Raw genomic sequence first — 18,632 nt, forward strand, 5'->3', positions numbered from 1 at the left:
GACCAAGCTAGTCTGACTGGCTGGTGATGGGGCTCAGAATTTATCCGCTTTGGAGTCGTTGTCAGAGCTATAGATGTCCATGGCTCTTGGACATCTATGCCTAATTATATCACAGAGTCCCTGGCCTCAGGAATCACAAGGCCCTCGTTGTCCCCGGTTGCCGCGGGCTTCTTTTTTGTGGCAAAGAAGGATGGCAGCCTGAGGCCCTGTATAGATTATCGTCAGTTAAATGACGTCACTGTTAAAAATAAGTATCCACTTCCCCTTATGAGTTCAACTTTCAAGCCACTCACTCACACCATGGTGTTCACTAAATTAGACCTATATACGCAGTGCATACCATTTGGTGCGTATTCGGGAGGGTGACGAATGGAAGACGGCCTTCAACACGCATCTAGAGTGTGGCCTTCAACATGCACCTAGACGATTATCTCGTCATGCCCTTTGGTCTCACCAATGCCCTGTCTGTCTTCCAAGCACTGGTCATTGACGTGTTGCGGGACATGCTAAACATGTTTGTGGTGGATACCTGAATGACATCCTCATGTTCTTCAGGGCGAAGGAGGAACACCACCAGCACGTCCCCCTAGTCCTCCAATGGCTGCTGGAGAACAGGCTGTCCATGAAGGCCAAGAAGTGCGTGTTCCACTCCGCCTCCATGGAATTTCTCTGCCACATTGGGGAGAAGGGGCACATCTGCACCGACCTCAGGAAGATCTTAGCGGTGGAGGAGTGGACGCGGCCTACTGACAGGGCGCAACTCCGGCGCTTCCTTGGGTTCATCAATTTTTATCGGCGCTTCGTCAGGGGGTTCAGCCGAGAGGCTGCCCCCCTCACTGCACTAACCTCCCCTTCTCTTGGACCCCGGAGGCGGAGGCCGCTTTCTTGGCCTTGAAAGGACTGTTTATGACAGCTCCGGTGCTCACTCACCCTGACCCATCCAAGCAGTTCATCGTGGAGGTGGACACATCGGACACGGGCATCACAGCCGTCCTCTCCCAGAGGTAGGAGGAGGACCAGAGTCCACCCGTGCGCCTTTCTCTCCCAGCGTTTCAGCCCAGCAGAGAGGAATTATGACATCGGCAACAAGGAGTTGCTGGCAATCGATGCCGCCCTGGAGGAGTGGAGACACTGGTTGGAGGGAGTAAAGCAGCCGTTCATTGTGTGGTCAGACCACAAGAATCTGACCTACATGCAAAGAGGCTTAACTCCCGGCAGGTGTGATGGGCTCTCTTTTCAGCCGGTTCGACTTCACCCTCACCTACCACCCGGGTTCCAAGAACGTCAGGGCAGACAACCTCTCCTGCCTGTTTCCAGAGGGGTCCCCTGACACACCGGACACCCCTGACACCATCCTTCCCCCAGCCCGGGTGGTGAGTGCCATCACCCGGGCTATCGAATCAGTGGTGAGAAGAGCTCAGTGCACCCAGCCCGACCCAGGCAACGGACCCCGGAATCGCCTATTTGTGCCGTCCACCGTCTGGTCCCAGGTGCTGGAGTGGAGGCACTCCAGCTGGTTCACCTGTCATCCTGGCTTCTGGTGGCCAACTGTGGAGGCAGATACAAAGGAGTTCGTGGCCGCCTGCTCCACCTGTGCCCACAGTAAGGCCATCGCCTGCTGGCGGGTCTCCTGCACCCCCTCTCTGTCCCCGGTCGACCTTGGTCACACATTGCCTTGGACTTCGTGACTGGCCTCCCCGTGTCCCAAGGTAATGATACTATCTTGACCATTGCTGACCGGTTCTCTAAGTTCACTTCTAAGGTGTGGCAGGCCTTCTGTAAGGGGATTGGGGCCACGGTCAGTCTCTCCTCCAGATGCCACCCCCAGACCAATGGGCAGGCGGAGCGGGCCAACCAAGCCCTGGAGGTAGCCTTGCATTGTGTCACCACCAGCAACCCCTGGAGCAAGCATCTACCCTGAGTGGAGTATTCCCTGAACACCATGGAGAGTTCCGCTACCAGTTTGTCCCCCTTTAAGTGCTCCATCGGTTACCAACCCCCTCTGTTTCCATGTCAGGAGTTGGAGGTGGCGGTCCCATCCACCAGGGCCCATCTCCGCCGGGCTGCTATGTTGCGGGCCACAGAGCGGTTCCGGCATGGCACCAACTGGCGGAGAGTGCCAGCCCCTGCTTATCGACCTGGCCAGAAGGTGTGGCTACTGGCCCGGGACCTGCCCCTCCTGACACTCTCCCGGAAGCTGGCCCCTCACTACGTCAGTCCCTACACCATTGACCGCATCATCAACCCCTCAGCGGTATGCCTCTTCCTCCCTGCCTCACTTAAGATCCATCCTGTGTTTCATGTCTCTCACCTCAAACCGGTTGCCTCCAGCCCCTTGTCTCCCCGTGTCCAAGCTCCTCCGGCTCCCAGGGTTCTCCACGGTGGCGATTTGGTCTGGGACATCAACTGACTGCTCGCCGTTCGCCGCTAGGGCCGGAGTTACCAATACTTGATGGACTGGGTTGGTTACGGGCCCGAGGATCGCAGCTGGGTGCCCTGATCCTACCTGGCCGACCCCGCACTCCTGAAGGAGTTCTATCGGGCCCACCCCAACGCCATCGGACGGTCGCTCGGTGTCTCCTGTGGGAGGGGGGGGGGTCCTGTTGTGGTTAAATCAACCCGAGCTGCTTCCCCGGCACATTCAAGTCTCTCCCCCAACATCCCAGCGCTCGGTTCGCGCTTTGAGACGAGCGCTGCCCTGCACCAGGTGTTTGCTATCATCTATCAGGCACACCTGCGGCAATCAGGCAACCCTCTACAAGAAGCCCCCCAGAACATCTCTCTGTGCTTCGACGTACTGAACCCTGCGGTAAAGCTCTGACAAGCCTATTCAAACCCTCCCTCCGCGACTTCCACGGCTCCCCGCGTCTCCCTCGCTCCTCGTCCCCAGCGACCTTCACGTTTTTCCCGGACCTCTCCAGCGATCTCCCTCGGTGTCTCTCTCCCTGGACCCCACCTTTGAGAATTGACTTCCTGGATCTCGGACCCGGACTTCCTCGGACAATCCCTCGCTCTACGGATTCGGACTTTGGTAGCCAGGCGCACGCACATCATCTCATATATATATATATATATATATATATATATATATATATATATATATATATATATATATATATATATACAGACAGTGCATCCGGAAAGTATTCACACCCCTTCACTTTCCCCACATTTTGTTATGTTACAGCCTTATTCCAAAATTGATTAAATTCCTTTTTTCCTCATCAATCTACACATAATACCCCATAATGACAAAGCGAAAAAGGTTTTGTAGAAATTATTGCAAATTCATTAAAAGTAAAAAACTGAAATATTGCATGTACATAAGTATTCACACCCTTTACTCAGTACTTGGTTGAGGCACCCTTGGCAGCGATGGTTATCCAAAGGAGTTGAATCAAGTGCAACTGGACTTGGTATATATCCGTGAAGACGTTTCGCCTCTCATCCAAGAGGCTTCCTCAGTTTGTGCCTTTCTGACTAGACCAAGCTAGTCTGACTGGCTGCTGATGAGACTCAGATATTTATCCTCTTGGAGTCGTTGTCAGAGCTATAGATGTCCATGGCTCTTTGTGTCCCGATGTTTACCAACGCCCGTCGCTAACAGAGCCATAGATATGAGTGGCTCTTTTGTGTACCGGTGTTTGGCACACCTATATTTGGGGTATTTCTCCCATTCTTCTCTGCAGATCCTCTCCAGCTCTGTAAGGTTAGATGGGGAGCGTCGCTGCACAGCTATTTTCAGGTCTTTCCAGAGATGTTCAATGGGGTTCAAGTCTGGGTTCTGGCTGGGCCACTCAAGGACATTCACAGACTTGTCCCGAAGCCACTCCTTCGTTGTCTTGGCTGTGTGCTTAGGGTCGTTGTCGTGTTGAAAGGTAAACCTTCGCCCCAGTCTGAGGTCCTGAGCGCTCCGGAGCAGGTTTTCATCAAGGATCTCTCTCTGTACTTTGCTCCATTCGTGTTTCCCTCGATCCTGACTAGTCTCCCAGTTCCTGCTGCTGAAGAACATCCCCACAGCATGATGCTGCCACCACCATACTTCACTGTAGGGATGGTATTAGCAAGGTGATGAGAGGTGCCTGGTTTCCTCCCGACGTGACGTTTGGCATTCAGGCCAAAGAGTTCAATCTTGGTTTCATCAGACCAGAGAATCTTGTTTCTCATGGTCTGAGAGTCCTTTAGGTGCTTTCTGGCAAACTCCAAGCAGGCTGTCATGTGCCTTTTACTGAGCAGAGGCTTCCGTCTGGCCACTCTACCATAAAGGCCTGATTGGTGGAGTGCTGCAGAGATGGTTGTCCTTCTGGAAGGTTCTCCCATCTCCACAGAGGAACGCTGGAGCTCTGTCAGAGTGACCATCGGGTTCTTGGTCACCTCCCTGACCAAGGCCCTTCTCCCCCGATTGCTCAGTTTGGCTGGGTGGCCAGCTCTAGGAAGAGTCCTGGTGGATCCAAACTTCTTCCATTTACGAATGATGGAGACCACTGTGCTCTTCGGGACCTTCAAAGCTGTAGACATGTTTTTGTACCCTTCCCCAGATCTGTGCCTCGATACAATCCTGTCTCGGAGGTCCACAGACAATTCCTTTGGCTCCATGGCTTGGTTTCTGCTCTGACATGCACTTTCAACAGTGGGACCTTATATAGACAGGTGTGGGCCTTTCCAAATCATGTCCAATCCATTGAATTTACTACAGGTGGACTCCAATCAAGATGTAGAAACATCTCAAGGATGATCAGTGGAAACAGGATGAACCTGAGCTCAATTTTGAGTGTCATAGCAAAGGGTGTGAATACTTACTATGTACATGCAATATTTCAGCTTTTTATTGTTAATAAATTTGCAAAAATTTCTACAAAACCTTTTTCGCTTTGTCATTATGGGGTATTGTGTGTAGATTGATGAGGGGGAAAAAAGGAATTTAATCCATTTTGGAATAAGGCTGTCACATAACAAAATGTGGGGAAAGTGAAGGGGTGTGAATACTTTCCGGATGCACTGTATATATCTGTGTGTGTGTGTGTGTGTGTGTGTGTGTGTGTGTGTGTGTGTGTGTGTGTGTGTGTGTGTGTGTGTGTGTGTGTGAAATCCGTATATGTTTCTCATAACCTGCCACAAGGTGTCAAACTTCTTGCCCTCCGGGATAGAAAGCTTGCCAGATCTGTCACTGTCAATGCGATAGTGCATGACATGCCCCTCATGTAACAAACACAGAGCATGGGAACCATTTGTATCCCTCTGTCGTATTCTGCAGAGAAGAAGAAAAGAAAAGGACATGAACAGATTGGCAAGGAAATATGTGAAGGGATGAGACAATAAGGCATTTGTTTCTATAATAAACAACACATTTGTAACCTAATATCATACTATCTAAAACTGATTACTACTATTAAATTAATTTACTTTAATTAACGGTTTAATTCTATTAATTTGACACTATTAAGAAGCTCTGATCTTGAACATAGGAGATTGCAGTCGTTTGGGAAGTGATTCAAAACTGTTTTTTGAGTTTTGATTCGGATTTAGGTTGTTATCAGCCTTTCTTGGGCTGAGCACTTCCTAGTTTCACTCTCTGAGCTTCAATAGGTGGTCCAGCAGATGTGGGTCGCGCCCTCTATTGCTTCCTTTATTGTGAAAATCAGACGGGAGAGGGTTCGGCTGTGGTACTTCCTGTTATTTAAACACACAGCTGTGCGGAAACGTGTCAGCCCACATTGTGTTTGGACTAGATTGGGCGAAGACCTGCGAGAAATGGGTAAAGACCTGCAAGAATTTGGTAAAGGCCTGCGAGAATTCGGTAAAGACCTGCGAGAAATGGGTAAAGACCTGCAAGAATTTGGTAAAGACCTGCGAGAATTCGATAAAGACCTGCGAGAAATGGGTAAAGACCTGCGAGAAATGTGTAAAGACCTGTGAGAAATGGGTAAAGACCTGCAAGAATTTGGTAAAGGCCTGCGAGAATTCGGTAAAGACCTGCGAGAATTCGGTAAAGACCTGCGAGAAATGTGTAAAGACCTGCGAAAAATGTGTAAAGACCTGCGAGAATTCGGTAGACCTGCGAGAAATGGGTTAAGACCTGCGAGAATTCGGTTGACCTGCGAGAAATGGGTAAAGACCTGTGAGAATTCGGTAAAGACCTGCGAGAAATGGGTAAAGACCTGCGAGAATTCGGTAAAGACCTGCGAGAAATGGGTAAAGACCTGCGAGAATTCGGTAAAGACCTGCGAGAATTCGGTAAAGACCTGCGAGAAATGGGTAAAGACCTGCAAGAAATGGGTAAAGATCTGCGAGAAATGTGTAAAGACCTGCGAGAATTCGGTAAAGACCTGCGAGAAATGGGTAAAGACCTGCGAGAAATGGGTAAAGACCTGCGAGAATTCGATAAAGACCTGCGAGAAATGGGTAAAGACCTGTGAGAAATCGGTAAAGACCTGCGAGAAATAGGTAAAGACCTGCGAGAAATGGGTAAAGACCTGCGAGAATTCGGTAAAGACCTGCGAGAAATGGGTAAAGACCTGCGAGAAATGTGTAAAGACCTGCGAGAATTCGGTAAAGACCTGCGAGAAATGGGTAAAGACCTGCGAGAAATGGGTAAAGACCTGCGAGAATTCGATAAAGACCTGCGAGAAATGGGTAAAGACCTGCAAGAATTTGGTAAAGGCCTGCGAGAATTCGGTAAAGACCTGCGAGAATTCGATAAAGACCTGCGAGAAATGGGTAAAGACCTGCGAGAAATGGGTAAAGACCTGTGAGAAATGGGTAAAGACCTGCGAGAAATGGGTAAAGACCTGCGAGAAATGGGTAAAGACCTGCGAGAATTCGATAAAGACCTGCGAGAAATGGGTAAAGACCTGCAAGAATTTGGTAAAGACCTGCGAGAAATGGGTAAAGACCTGCGAGAATTCGATAAAGACCTGCGAGAAATGGGTAAAGACCTGTGAGAAATGGGTAAAGACCTGCGAGAAATGGGTAAAGACCTGCGAGAAATGGGTAAAGACCTGCGAGAAATGGGTAAAGACCTGCGAGAAATGGGTAAAGACCTGCGAGAAATGGATAAAGACCTGCGAGAATTCGGTAAAGACCTGCGAGAAATGGGTAAAGACCTGCGAGAAATGGGTAAAGACCTGCGAGAAATGGGTAAAGACCTGCGAGAAATGGGCTACATATATATGGCCTACCCACTTTTACTGTAGAGACAGCCCACTGTCCACTAGTTGCCATCATCAAAAAGAACATGAATGAGATGTCACCAAGAATTCAATGGCTCATGATGAAAATGCAGAGATATGACTTTGAGCTGATCTACATGCCAGGAAAGCACCTGATCCTTGCCAACGCACTTTCACGAGCACCCACAGGGAAAAGTGTGAGTACAACTGAGGAGGATGTTCAAGGTGATGCGAACATGGTGTCTGCTGCGCTTCCTGTATCAGACACAAAGTTCAGACAAATAGCTGGGGAAACAGCAAAAGACACAGAGCTGCAACGTGTCATTGAGAACATAAAAAATGGATGGCCTGCAGGTTCCTGTCCACTGTTCTACAACATCAGAGGTGAATTGAGTGTTGTTGATGGACTGTTGTTGAATCAAAACAGAATCATCATCCCATAAGAATTGAGACAGGACATACTACAAAGACTACATGAAGGTCATCTCGGTGTCCAGAAGTGCAAAAGGAGGGCGAGAGAGACAGTCTTCTGCCCTGGAATTAATAAAGACATTGAGAGACTGATAAGCAGGTGTGAGACATGTCAGAAACACAGAAACAAGCAAACCAAAGAGCCTATGATAGTAGCAGATGTGCCAACAGCACCATGGCACAAAGTAGGACTGGACTTGTTTCATCTCAAAGGTAAAGACTTTCTAGTGGTAGTTGACTGTTTTTCAAACTTTCCCGAAATGGCATTGCTGTCAAACACATCGTCAACCTGCGTCATAACACACACAAAATCCATTTTTGCCAGACACGGCATACCAAACACAGTGGTGAGTGACAACGGACCATGCTTCAACTGCACAGAGTGGCAGAAATGTGCAGAACAGTACGACTTCAAGCATGTGACATCTAGTCCTCTATATGCACAGTCAAATGGAGATGCTGAGAAAGGCGTCCACATTCTCAAACAGCTTCTGAAGAAAGCTGCGGACAGTGAGTCAGATCCCTATCTTGCTCTGATCAGCTACAGAGCATCACCACTTGAGTGTGGACTGTCAGCTGCTGAGTCGCTGATGAACTGAAAGCTGCGCACCACACCGCCGAGCTACTCAAAGCAGAAGAAACGTCCAAACCTGGAACAAAAGCTGCAGCAACAACAGATGAAGCAGAAGTCATTTTCTGACAAGACAGCGAAGCAGCTTCCACCACTGCCTAGTAATGATACAGTCAGGATTGAGGACCCTGGTGGATGGAGTACGAAAACCACTCTTCTTCAAGAAGTAGCTCCATGGTCATTCAGTGTGAGGACGGAGGAAGGACAGATCTTCAGATGCAATCGACGAAGTCTGCTCAAAACACAAGAGCCAAATCAAAACAGTGACACCTCTGAAAACACCTCCAAAGACACAGTGGGACATGCCAGCAATCAACAGGTTTGTTGTGGTTTTACTGAAGCAAACAGATGCTGCAGGTCCTGAGGTCAAACATCTGCTGAAACATGCTGCAGACCTAGAATGATTATTGAGAACCCGGACAGATTAATTGAAAGTATCTGAGATGTTTAAAAAAAGTTATTTATGTTTATTGTATTTTAAGATCTTTCATGCTGTTCATCCTTAAGGAAGACTTGTTTATTATTATTATTTTTTAAGAAGGGAAGATGTGTTGTTATATGCCTTTGTTAGGAACTGCCTTACCCAGAATCCTAGATGTTATGTTGCAGGCTAGTGACGTGCTGGGGTCAGAGATCGGGAGGTACGAACAGGGAGTCTGACTTGTAAGATAAATAAAAGCTTGGGCGTGAATTTGGAAAAGGTCTCGGCCCATTCATTTAAAACAACAAACAAAACATGGTACCAGGAGTGCTGTTTTTTGTTTTGGCTCTTACTTGCGTTGTGGAGGCGGTAGGCGGTACAGGTGTCCTTATTTCCCAAGACTGGCTATTCACTAAGTTTTCTCTGCTAAGCAACAACTCATCCTTTGAATACCATTCAATCATGGTTACTGCTCCTATTAAGCTATTTCTGGTTGCCATACACTGCCCACCAGGGTGTCAGCTGGGGAACTTTGTAGTCGAACTACACATGTTACTCTCAGCCGTTCCTGACGATGACACATCACTGATTGTCATTGTCATGTCGTTGGGGGTGTTAGTTTCGACTTCATTGTTCAGTGGTCATGAGAGTCGTTGGAGCCGTTAGTGAGCGACTGTTGTTCTTGGAGGCTAGGCTTCTTGAGTCTCCTGGGTAGAGATGAAAGGACGGCATTGTAAGTGGGAGATAGGTGGTGTCACAGACCTCCTCCTCTGTTGAGGGATGGTTTTTCCAGTTTCGCATAGATGGCTTCCTTCACCCCTCTTTCAAACCCTCTATCTTCTCTGTCCAAAATGTGTACGTTGCTGTCCTGGAAGGAGTGTGTCTTCTCCTTTAGGTGTAGATAGACTGCTGAGTCTTGTCCTGAGGAGTTTGGCCTTATGTGTTGGGCCATCCGTTTGTGTAGTGGTTGTTTGGTTTCTCCTATGTGTAGGTCAGTGCAATCCTCATTGCATTGTACAGCATACACCAGATTGCTTTTCCGGGTGTGTGGTACACGGTCTTTGGGATGAACCAGTCTTTGTCGGAGTGTGTTGCTGGGTTTGAAGTATACCGGGATGCGGTGTTTGTTGAAAATTCTCCTGAGTTTCTCAGAGACCCCAGAAACATGCAGGATGGCTGTGCTCTTCCTTCTGTTCCTTTTCTCCTCGTCGCTCACCTGGTTGGTCTTTCTGGAACGTGTTGCAGTTTTCACAAAGGACCAACTGGGGTAGCCGCAGGTTTTTAAAGCTCCCCTCAGGTGTTTGTGTTCTTCTCGTTGGGCCTGAGTACTGCTGGGCACATTGTCAGCTCTGTGTTGCAAAGTTCTGATGACGCTCAGTTTGTGTTCCAGCAGGTGGTGTGAGTCGAAAAGTAGATATTGGTCTGTGTGTGTAGGTTTCCTGCAAGGTGGAGGCTCCTGTCTTCCCCAATGTGGACGTCACAGTCCAAGAAGGGCAAACTGTTGTTCTTTACGTCTTCCCTTGTGAACTTAATGTTCTTGTCCACTGAGTTGATGTGTTTGGTAAACGCTTGCACCTCTTGTGTTTGGATTTTGACCCATGTGTCGTCCACATATCTGAACCAGTGGCTCGGAGGTGTTCCTCTGAAGGAGCTCAGGGCCCTGTGTTCTACCTCTTCCATATATAAGTTGGCCACAATGGGCGATACTGGTGAGCCCATTGCACAGCCGTGTTTCTGTCTGTAAAACTGGCCCCTGAATTGGAAATATGTAGTGTTCAGGCAAAGGTCCAGTAGTTGGCAAATCTGGTCTGGGCTGAGGTTGGTCCTATCGTGGAGGGTGTCATCCCATAGCAAACGTTGCCTCACAGTTTCCAAAGCCTCCATGGTTGGGATGCAGGTGAATAACGAGGTCAGGTCGTAGGATACCACGGTTTCATCCGGATCCAGTTTTATGCCTTGGACCTTGTCCACGAAGTCAACGGAGTTTTGGATATGGTGAGGTGTTTGGCCCACTAAAGGGGTCAAGATGTTGGCTATATGTTTGGCAATGTTGTACGTGACCGAGTTTATGCTGCTGACGATGGGCCGGAGGGGGGGTTCCATCTTTATGGATCTTAGGGAGTCCATATATGCATGGAATATTATCTTGTGGTATTGTATCCGACCAATGGTTCAGAAAGGAGGAACCAAGTCCAGTTGCACTTGATTCAACTCCTTTGAATAACCATGACCTGGATGAATGAGAACATTCACAGACATACAACAGGTGTGTTTCCCACCGCATTTAAGCAAGCTAGGGTCACCCCGCTGCTCAAAAAACCTACACTCAACCCAGCCCAAGTTGAAAACTACAGACTGGTTTCACTTCTATCCTTTCTTTCAAAAATACTTGAGCGCACGGTCTTTAACCAAGTCTCTGAATTCCTTTCCGAGAACAATCTGTACGATCCGAATCAGTCTGGCTTTAAGCAGAGTCACTTTACCGAGACTGCACTCCTGTTGGGAACAGAATCACTGCGTTTGGCTAGAGTTGCTGGTCAGTCCTCAGCTTTATTGTGGCTAGATCTGTCAGCTGCCTTTGACACTGTTAACCACCAAATCCTGCTGTCCACACTCACTGAGCTTGGTATCTGAGGATCTGTCCTCCGCTGGTTCATGTGCTATCTTTCAGGAAGATCTGTTAGAGAGGGGAGAAGTGTCCAAACCACCCGGCTTATCCACAGGGGTACCTCAAAGGTCAGTACTCGGTACCCTTCTCTTCTCAATATACACCACCTCACTTGTTGCAATCATCCGCTCCCATGGTTTCTCATACCATTGCTATGCTGACGATACCCAGCTATTCCTATCATTCCCGCCAGATGACCTCACAGTCTCGGCACAGATATCGTCATGTCTTGCTGATATCTCTGCAAGGATGAAAGAACGCCATCTTCAGCTTAACCTATCTAAAACCGAGCTCCTTGTCAGTCCAGCCAGTCCATCCTCATAACAACAGGTCAATATCCAGCTCGGATCAACCTAACTCGTGCCCACAAAGTCTGCCCAAAATCTGGGTGTCATGATTGATGACCAACTAACTTTTAAGGTTCACGTGGCGTCGATTGAACATCAGGAAAATTAGACCCTACCTGTCTGAGCATGGAGCACAACTCCTGTTACAGGCACTTGTAATATCACGCATTGACCACTGCAACTCCTTACTTACTCCCTGCATGCACTTTCAAACGTATGCAAATCATCCAGAATGCAGCGGTGCGTCTGGTTTTCAACCAACCCAAAACAGCAGCTAAAACGGCCCCGCCTACCTGAGTTCCCTCATTCAGGTCTACACTCAGTCCTGCTCACTAAGCTCTGCCACTGAAAGGTACCTGGCACTTCCGCCACAACGGGGCCCTAAGTCACTAGCCAGACTCTTCTCTTCTGTAGTTCCCCGGTGGCGGAACGAGTTACCAAACTCCATTCTAGCCATTGAATCCCTTTCCATCTTTCTAAAGACCCAGCTCTTTCTTGAACACCTCCACAACTGATGGTATTATATTTTTAAAAAATCACTTCTATGCACCCCATGCATTGCCTTTGGGCACTGCCTGTTGACACCTATGTCCCATCAGACCAGAACCTAGGTTTTTGGCTCTTACTTTCGTTGTCGCCGCCTGACTAGATCCTTGCTTGTGTTGTATTAACTCTGAGATGTGCGTTGCTTTGGATAAAAGCGTCTGCAGAATGAAATCGTAACATTGTAACGCCGTATTACTCGTATCAGTGGTTTTAAAAGAGAGAAATTAAGTGTAACCTATCACTTTAGTGTTTTTTATACCGTCACTGTGGTGGAGTCACTGATGATATGATTACCGTCAGTATACGTTATGTCATACTCAGATGGGAGATTCCTATAAAAAGGCATCACTATGAGAAGTAAACATGTGAGTAAAGTCTTCAGGGATGTTTTGTGGTTGCTTACAAAAGGCCTTTTAACAATTAGCACATCACATTAAGTCCATTTAAAATGATACAAATGCTGACAAAGACTAAATGTAACTTTTTAAATCAAGTTTTCCAACAGATTTGAATTTGAAACCTGTAGTATATATCTGTTTTAAAAATGTATTTCATGGTACTTTTAGCTCCCTGTAGATACACGCAGCTACCATATAGCACAAATGTTTTGTCATCAACACATAGTCTGTCATTAAATCATAACACTCATTGGCAGTGGAGAAGAAATATCTTTGTTCTAGACCAATATTTTGGCTTAAACAAAATGACAGTTGTCTGCCAAAACTTAAAATATTAGCATAGAGTCATGAGATTGGAAAAACAACGGCATGTTTGTCACTGAAGTCCTCTGTCGGGCATCATTAGCTCAGTCTTTCTTATGGTGATGTTTGTGGGAAAGTACAGAAGGCTTTCCAATGGCTTCTCAGACCCAGCGCTGTTTGTTCAAACTCTGACCCTTGGTTATTACATTATTCCGAACATGAAAGAGGTGGATAAAATCCACTATTAACATTCATTTTCATCATTTATTGAAAAAAACCCCCGAAGAAGTTGCTTTCTAGAGGACTCCTTTCAGAAGCCATAGAAGCTAGTGGCTGGCCAACAGTCTTGGCTGCTGCCGTCACCCTCCAGGTCTCTCTGGCTACTTCAGGAAGTCCTTTGCAAACTGTCACAGCGGAAACCACAGCGAGCTCCTCGCTGTCACTTCAGATGAGACCTCTGCGGTGCCTCACTGCTATGAATGCTCAGTTACTATAAATACTCCATCCAGTTTAGACACATGTTGTCTTGTAAAGAGAGACCCCAGTTACAACTGCAAGAGGCCTCAAGTTTATGGCAAGTTTGTTTTAAACTGCTGCCACAGATGCAACTCTTGCAGCATTTTATCTCACATCTCAGCTGAGAGAGTTGGAGAGTCCGTGGCAACAAACTTCTGTTACCAAGCCAGCTGTAGATAAGCCTACAATCAAACTCAAATGCCAATTATACTTTGTTTACATTTTGTTTTAGGAAAAAGTAAATAATGGACAAAAGTAACAAGTAGCACAGCACATGAACTCAAAACTAGTATTAGAAATAAAGAGCCGACAAAGCATAAAATCCTTACAGAAACTTTCCATTCCTGCGGGGGCCATTCTGAAGCCTCGGTTCGGAGTCCTCGCGTGTGATGGAGCCGTGGAACCATGGCATTTTCTCATGGGCCGTGGTGGCTATGAGCTTCTCCAGCTGAGGCTTCTGGCTGATGATAGCCTGCTCCAGAGCGGCCCCCTGTAGAGACACATGGCCTTAAAACCCTCTTCCCCCTGCAGCAATCACCATGCAGACATTAAAGGAGCCTACAGAGGTCATCTTGAACTTGGAACTCACGACAAGACTATCAAACCATTTCTGTAAGCCAGACTGTCCCGTCACATGAAATCTTAGGTAAGTAAAAGAGTGTTATACCTCACTAAGCTAAGTATTGTCTGAATCTTTTCCCCCCTCCTAAACTGTATCCGGCCAATTGCCCCACTCTTCCGAGCCGTCCCGGTCTCTGCTGCACCCCCTCTGCCGATCCGGGGAGGGCTGCAGACTACCACATGCCACCTCCCATACATGTGGAGTCACCAGCCGCTTCTTTTCACCTGACAGTGAGGAGTTTCGCCAGAGGGGCGTAGCGCGTGGGAGGATCACGCTATTCCCCCCAGTTCCCCCTCCCCCCTGAACAGGCGCCCCGACCGACCAGAGGAATCAGGAACACTGTCATTTCACCTCATGCACTTGAAATGAAATGCCGTCCCCCCCCCCCCAGCCCACAGCAGTGCAACATACAGACAAAAACCCATTCAAGAACTACAAGAACACACATGCAAGTACAAGAACATACACACATAGAGGAGGCGCTAGCGCAGCGACCAGGACACATACCCAAATCCGGCTTCCCACGCGCAGGCACGGCCAATTGTGTCTGTAGGGACGCCCGACTAAGCAGGAGGTAACACGGGGATTCGAACTGGCGATCCCCGTGTTGGCAGGCAACGGAGTAGACCGCCATGCCACCCAAACGCCCGTATTGTCTGAGTCTTATGTAAACGTTAACTGTGTGCAGTGCAGCCCTTCAAGGGCGCAACGACGGGAGGTGCAGAGGGTGCAATGCACACAGGCGCCGCATCAGCGGGGGGGGCGCCAAAACACTGTACGCAAAAAAAAACATTGATTATAGTAAAGAAATATAACATGTAACTATATATTCTAATCCAAAATTCTCATCTAAGTAATAATATTTGTAAATATTAAACTTTTTATAAAAAAAACCCAAATAGGCCTACAACCGGAAACTGTAAACTTTTGGCGCCCCCGCTAATGCGGCGCCTGTGTGTACTGCACCCCTCCCCCCGTTGCGCCCCTGGCCCTTACACTGTGCTAACAACCATTTAGATTTGCAAACAGTGGCTTTATTTGGGTTATGCTAATCGACAGCAGGACATCCGTGACAAGGGAAGCTAACCTGGAGGTTCCACGTGTGCATGACATACTCCCGGATGAGCTTCTCCTTCAGGTCTTCGAACGGCCCCACCTTGGGCTGCATGTTTTTGGGTCTGTTGCAGGGCTTCTCCAGCAGACACACGAGGCCGTCCAGTTCCTGTGAGTGGTAGTCTATCACATCCACGGGGTTCCTGTGGCTCTTGCCTCCAGCTATGATATATGTGTCATTCGGCTGCCTCTCTATGGCATAGTGGTAGTATTGGCGCGTGGAGGCCACGGACAGAGCGAAGCCCCCTAAGTTGTTTCGACTCTGCCGTAACAAGTACAGGCCGTTGGCCAGGCCGCCCTGCCGTAAGTAGTCCTCCGCTTCCTCTCGAGTGATGTTGCCGTAAAAGAAGGGCAACGTACACACCTTGTCGGCCATTTTTGTTCCTGGCTGCCTGGAGAATATCCTCTGCAGCAGCAGCAGCAGCTGCAGCCCCGGGAGTCACCTGAGGAGAGCACAGAGGAAACAGGAGTGAGGGTGTGCCGGCTGCTGATGCAGGATTTATCTCTGGGTTGATGCTGTAAAACATTACAAAGGCTGGGAAGAGTCAGAGTCAGAGTCAACACGTCATGCTACTGGTGTTCTCGTTTGTGTTTTACTGTTTTCTAATCAGCTCCACAGCAAAGTTGCTCTTTCAGTAGAGTCGTCTTTGTTGATAGAGGAACCAGAGACAGGGCCCTGCCTCGCCGGCAATAAATCAGTGCTTAATGTTCTTGCATTTGGAGAAGATCCCCACACAACTTTGGCCAAATTTCCCCAAAACAACCCCACCGAGAACGTACAAAACAGAGAGAACAAAACAAAAAATAAATAAATAACAACCCACAAACAGTCAACGACACAGTTAAAATCCTCTCGTTTCCATATAATAAGTTGCAGTGATCTTACGTTTCCTTTACTTTGAGGTCAAGTTTAACATTAAGTCACAATCTTCTATAATAAACTGTTTTTAGACTGTTTTTCATGACGCGTGATGAATACACGAGCGCTCACCTTTACTGTTACTTTTAATTATTTAATTAGTATATCATTGAATTATTTGCATTTAAAGCCAAAGGTTGTAAATCAGACCTTGCAGCAAGAGTAACTCGGGGGATGTGCATTCAATGTTAATGAGGGTGCCTAATTGTGGACCGACATTTTCAGCGCTTTTGTAAATCACACATTTTACAAGACTACCTCCCAGAGCTACAGCGGCTTCACCTCGACTTCAGTTCATACACAGAAAACACCTTCAGAAGCCACACCGACAAAGATGCCGTAGGTGTCTATAGAGCCACGAGGCCCTATGCCACGGTGCCTCTCCACATAGCAACTCCATTTTAACATCTTCTGATGGTGTTAAAAATGCTTTCAGGTGCCGTAATCCCAGTTTCAGGCATAATTATTCTGCCTAGTCATTACTGATGACAATCATCATATTGAGGACAATATGTGCCCCCAGCAACATGCGGACTAAGCCATGTCCAGGTTTAACTCACTAACGTTAGCTGCAGCTTGTGGGATTATGCAACCTGCCGAGAAGGCCAAAATCATACTTGGACTGGTCAGAGAATACGGCAGCTGCAATATCAGTCACACTGGGTTACACAACAGAAGGATTCAACCCGTCTTCTGAAGGCCTCGGCGTGCATCTCAGTTTAACTAGGAGACAACATACAGAGAAACATGTTTGATTCCATACAAGAAAAAGTGTGAGTGCTAACGCTACCTGCAGGTAAACCTAAAGCCCCCCCTGTAGCACCAGGTTTCTGACAAAGTCACTGCATTGGTTCACCGTTCAGGCAAACTAAACAGCGTTGGACCCCCCCATACCACTCAGCCCATCTCTGAGAGGAGTTGAACAACCTAAAACCACACTGTAAACTAAAACCGCACTGCAGATGAACACAGTACTCCTGGTTTCCTGTTCTCCCAGGTACTTCCTCACATTCACTGCGGTGCCAAGTCCTCCAGACCCCAGTCAGGGAGATTTGGGGCCTGGAACAGTAGGTGAATGCAATGAACTGCCGTGAAGAATAGAAAACCAGTAGTGCTGGTGGTGTCTGAGGACCGGATTGAGAATCGCTGCAATAAACCACTTGACACCATCATGTCTGTTGTCTATGTGACCTCGCAGTGCAGAGTCACACACTTTCCCATTAGGAACCAGTAAACTTATGTCTTTATAATAATGATGAGCAGGTGACACAAAATCACTTTGTGAGTTCTTCTTCTGGTATTGGTGGTATCTTTGCTGGCAAATAGGCTGACATAAGAATGCTGCATTAATCATTAGCATGTTAGCTGTTAGCTAATACAGCAGCGGCTAACCGTTAATCATGCTAATGGAGCCTACTGGTCATGTACGCCATACAAAGGAGACGGAAACATCTTGAAAATTATAACCAAGCTAGCTGAGAACAAGCTGTTTCACAGCTATACACCCTCACAGCTATACACCCTCTGCTATACACCCTCACAGCTATACATCCTCTGCTATACACCCTCACAGCTATACACCCTCACAGCTATACACCCTCACAGCTATACATCCTCTGCTATACACCCTCTGCTATACACCCTCACAGCTATACACCCTCACAGCTATACACCCTCACAGCTATACACCCTCACAGCTATACACCCTCTGCTATACACCCTCACAGCTATACACCCTCACAGCTATACACCCTCTGCTATACACCCTCACTGCTATACACCCTCACAGCTATACACCCTCACAGCTATACATCCTCACTGCTATACACCCTCTACTATACACCCTCTGCTATACACCCTCACAGCTATACATCCTCTGCTATACACCCTCACAGCTATACACCCTCTGCTATACACCCTCACAGCTATACACCCTCTGCTATACACCCTCACTGCTATACACCCTCTGCTATACACCCTCACTGCTATACACCCTCTGCTATACACCCTCACAGCTATACACCCTCACAGCTATACACCCTCTGCTATACACCCTCACAGCTATACACCCTCACAGCTATACACCCTCACAGCTATACACCCTCTGCTATACACCCTCACAGCTATACACCCTCTGCTATACACCCTCACAGCTATACACCCTCACAGCTATACACCCTCACAGCTATACACCCTCACTGCTATACACCCTCTACTATACACCCTCTGCTATACACCCTCACAGCTATACACCCTCACAGCTATACACCCTCACTGCTATACACCCTCACAGCTATACACCCTCACTGCTATACACCCTCACAGCTATACACCCTCACAGCTATACATCCTCACTGCTATACACCCTCTACTATACACCCTCTGCTATACACCCTCACAGCTATACATCCTCAGCTATACACCCTCACAGCTATACACCCTCTGCTATACACCCTCACAGCTATACACCCTCTGCTATACACCCTCACAGCTATACACCCTCACAGC

The 18,632-nt window shown here is 47.8% G+C and overlaps 1 protein-coding gene across 1 annotated transcript in view; it reads right to left on the minus strand.

Annotated features, from left to right (window-relative positions):
• syk (spleen tyrosine kinase) overlaps positions 1-18,632 on the minus strand; it is a 46,042-nt gene that overhangs the window by 20,205 nt on the left and 7,205 nt on the right. Inside the window, exons 2-4 of the mRNA XM_056290903.1 lie at positions 15,180-15,648; positions 13,800-13,960; positions 5,110-5,248 (exon numbers count right to left, since the gene is read on the minus strand). Coding sequence (XP_056146878.1) covers positions 5,110-5,248; positions 13,800-13,960; positions 15,180-15,581 — 702 coding nt within the window. The 5' untranslated portion in view covers positions 15,582-15,648. The remainder of the gene's footprint in view (positions 1-5,109; positions 5,249-13,799; positions 13,961-15,179; positions 15,649-18,632) is intronic.

This window comes from Lampris incognitus, chromosome 12 (assembly GCF_029633865.1).
Source record: "Lampris incognitus isolate fLamInc1 chromosome 12, fLamInc1.hap2, whole genome shotgun sequence".
Classification (NCBI taxonomy): Eukaryota; Metazoa; Chordata; class Actinopteri; order Lampriformes; family Lampridae; genus Lampris; species Lampris incognitus.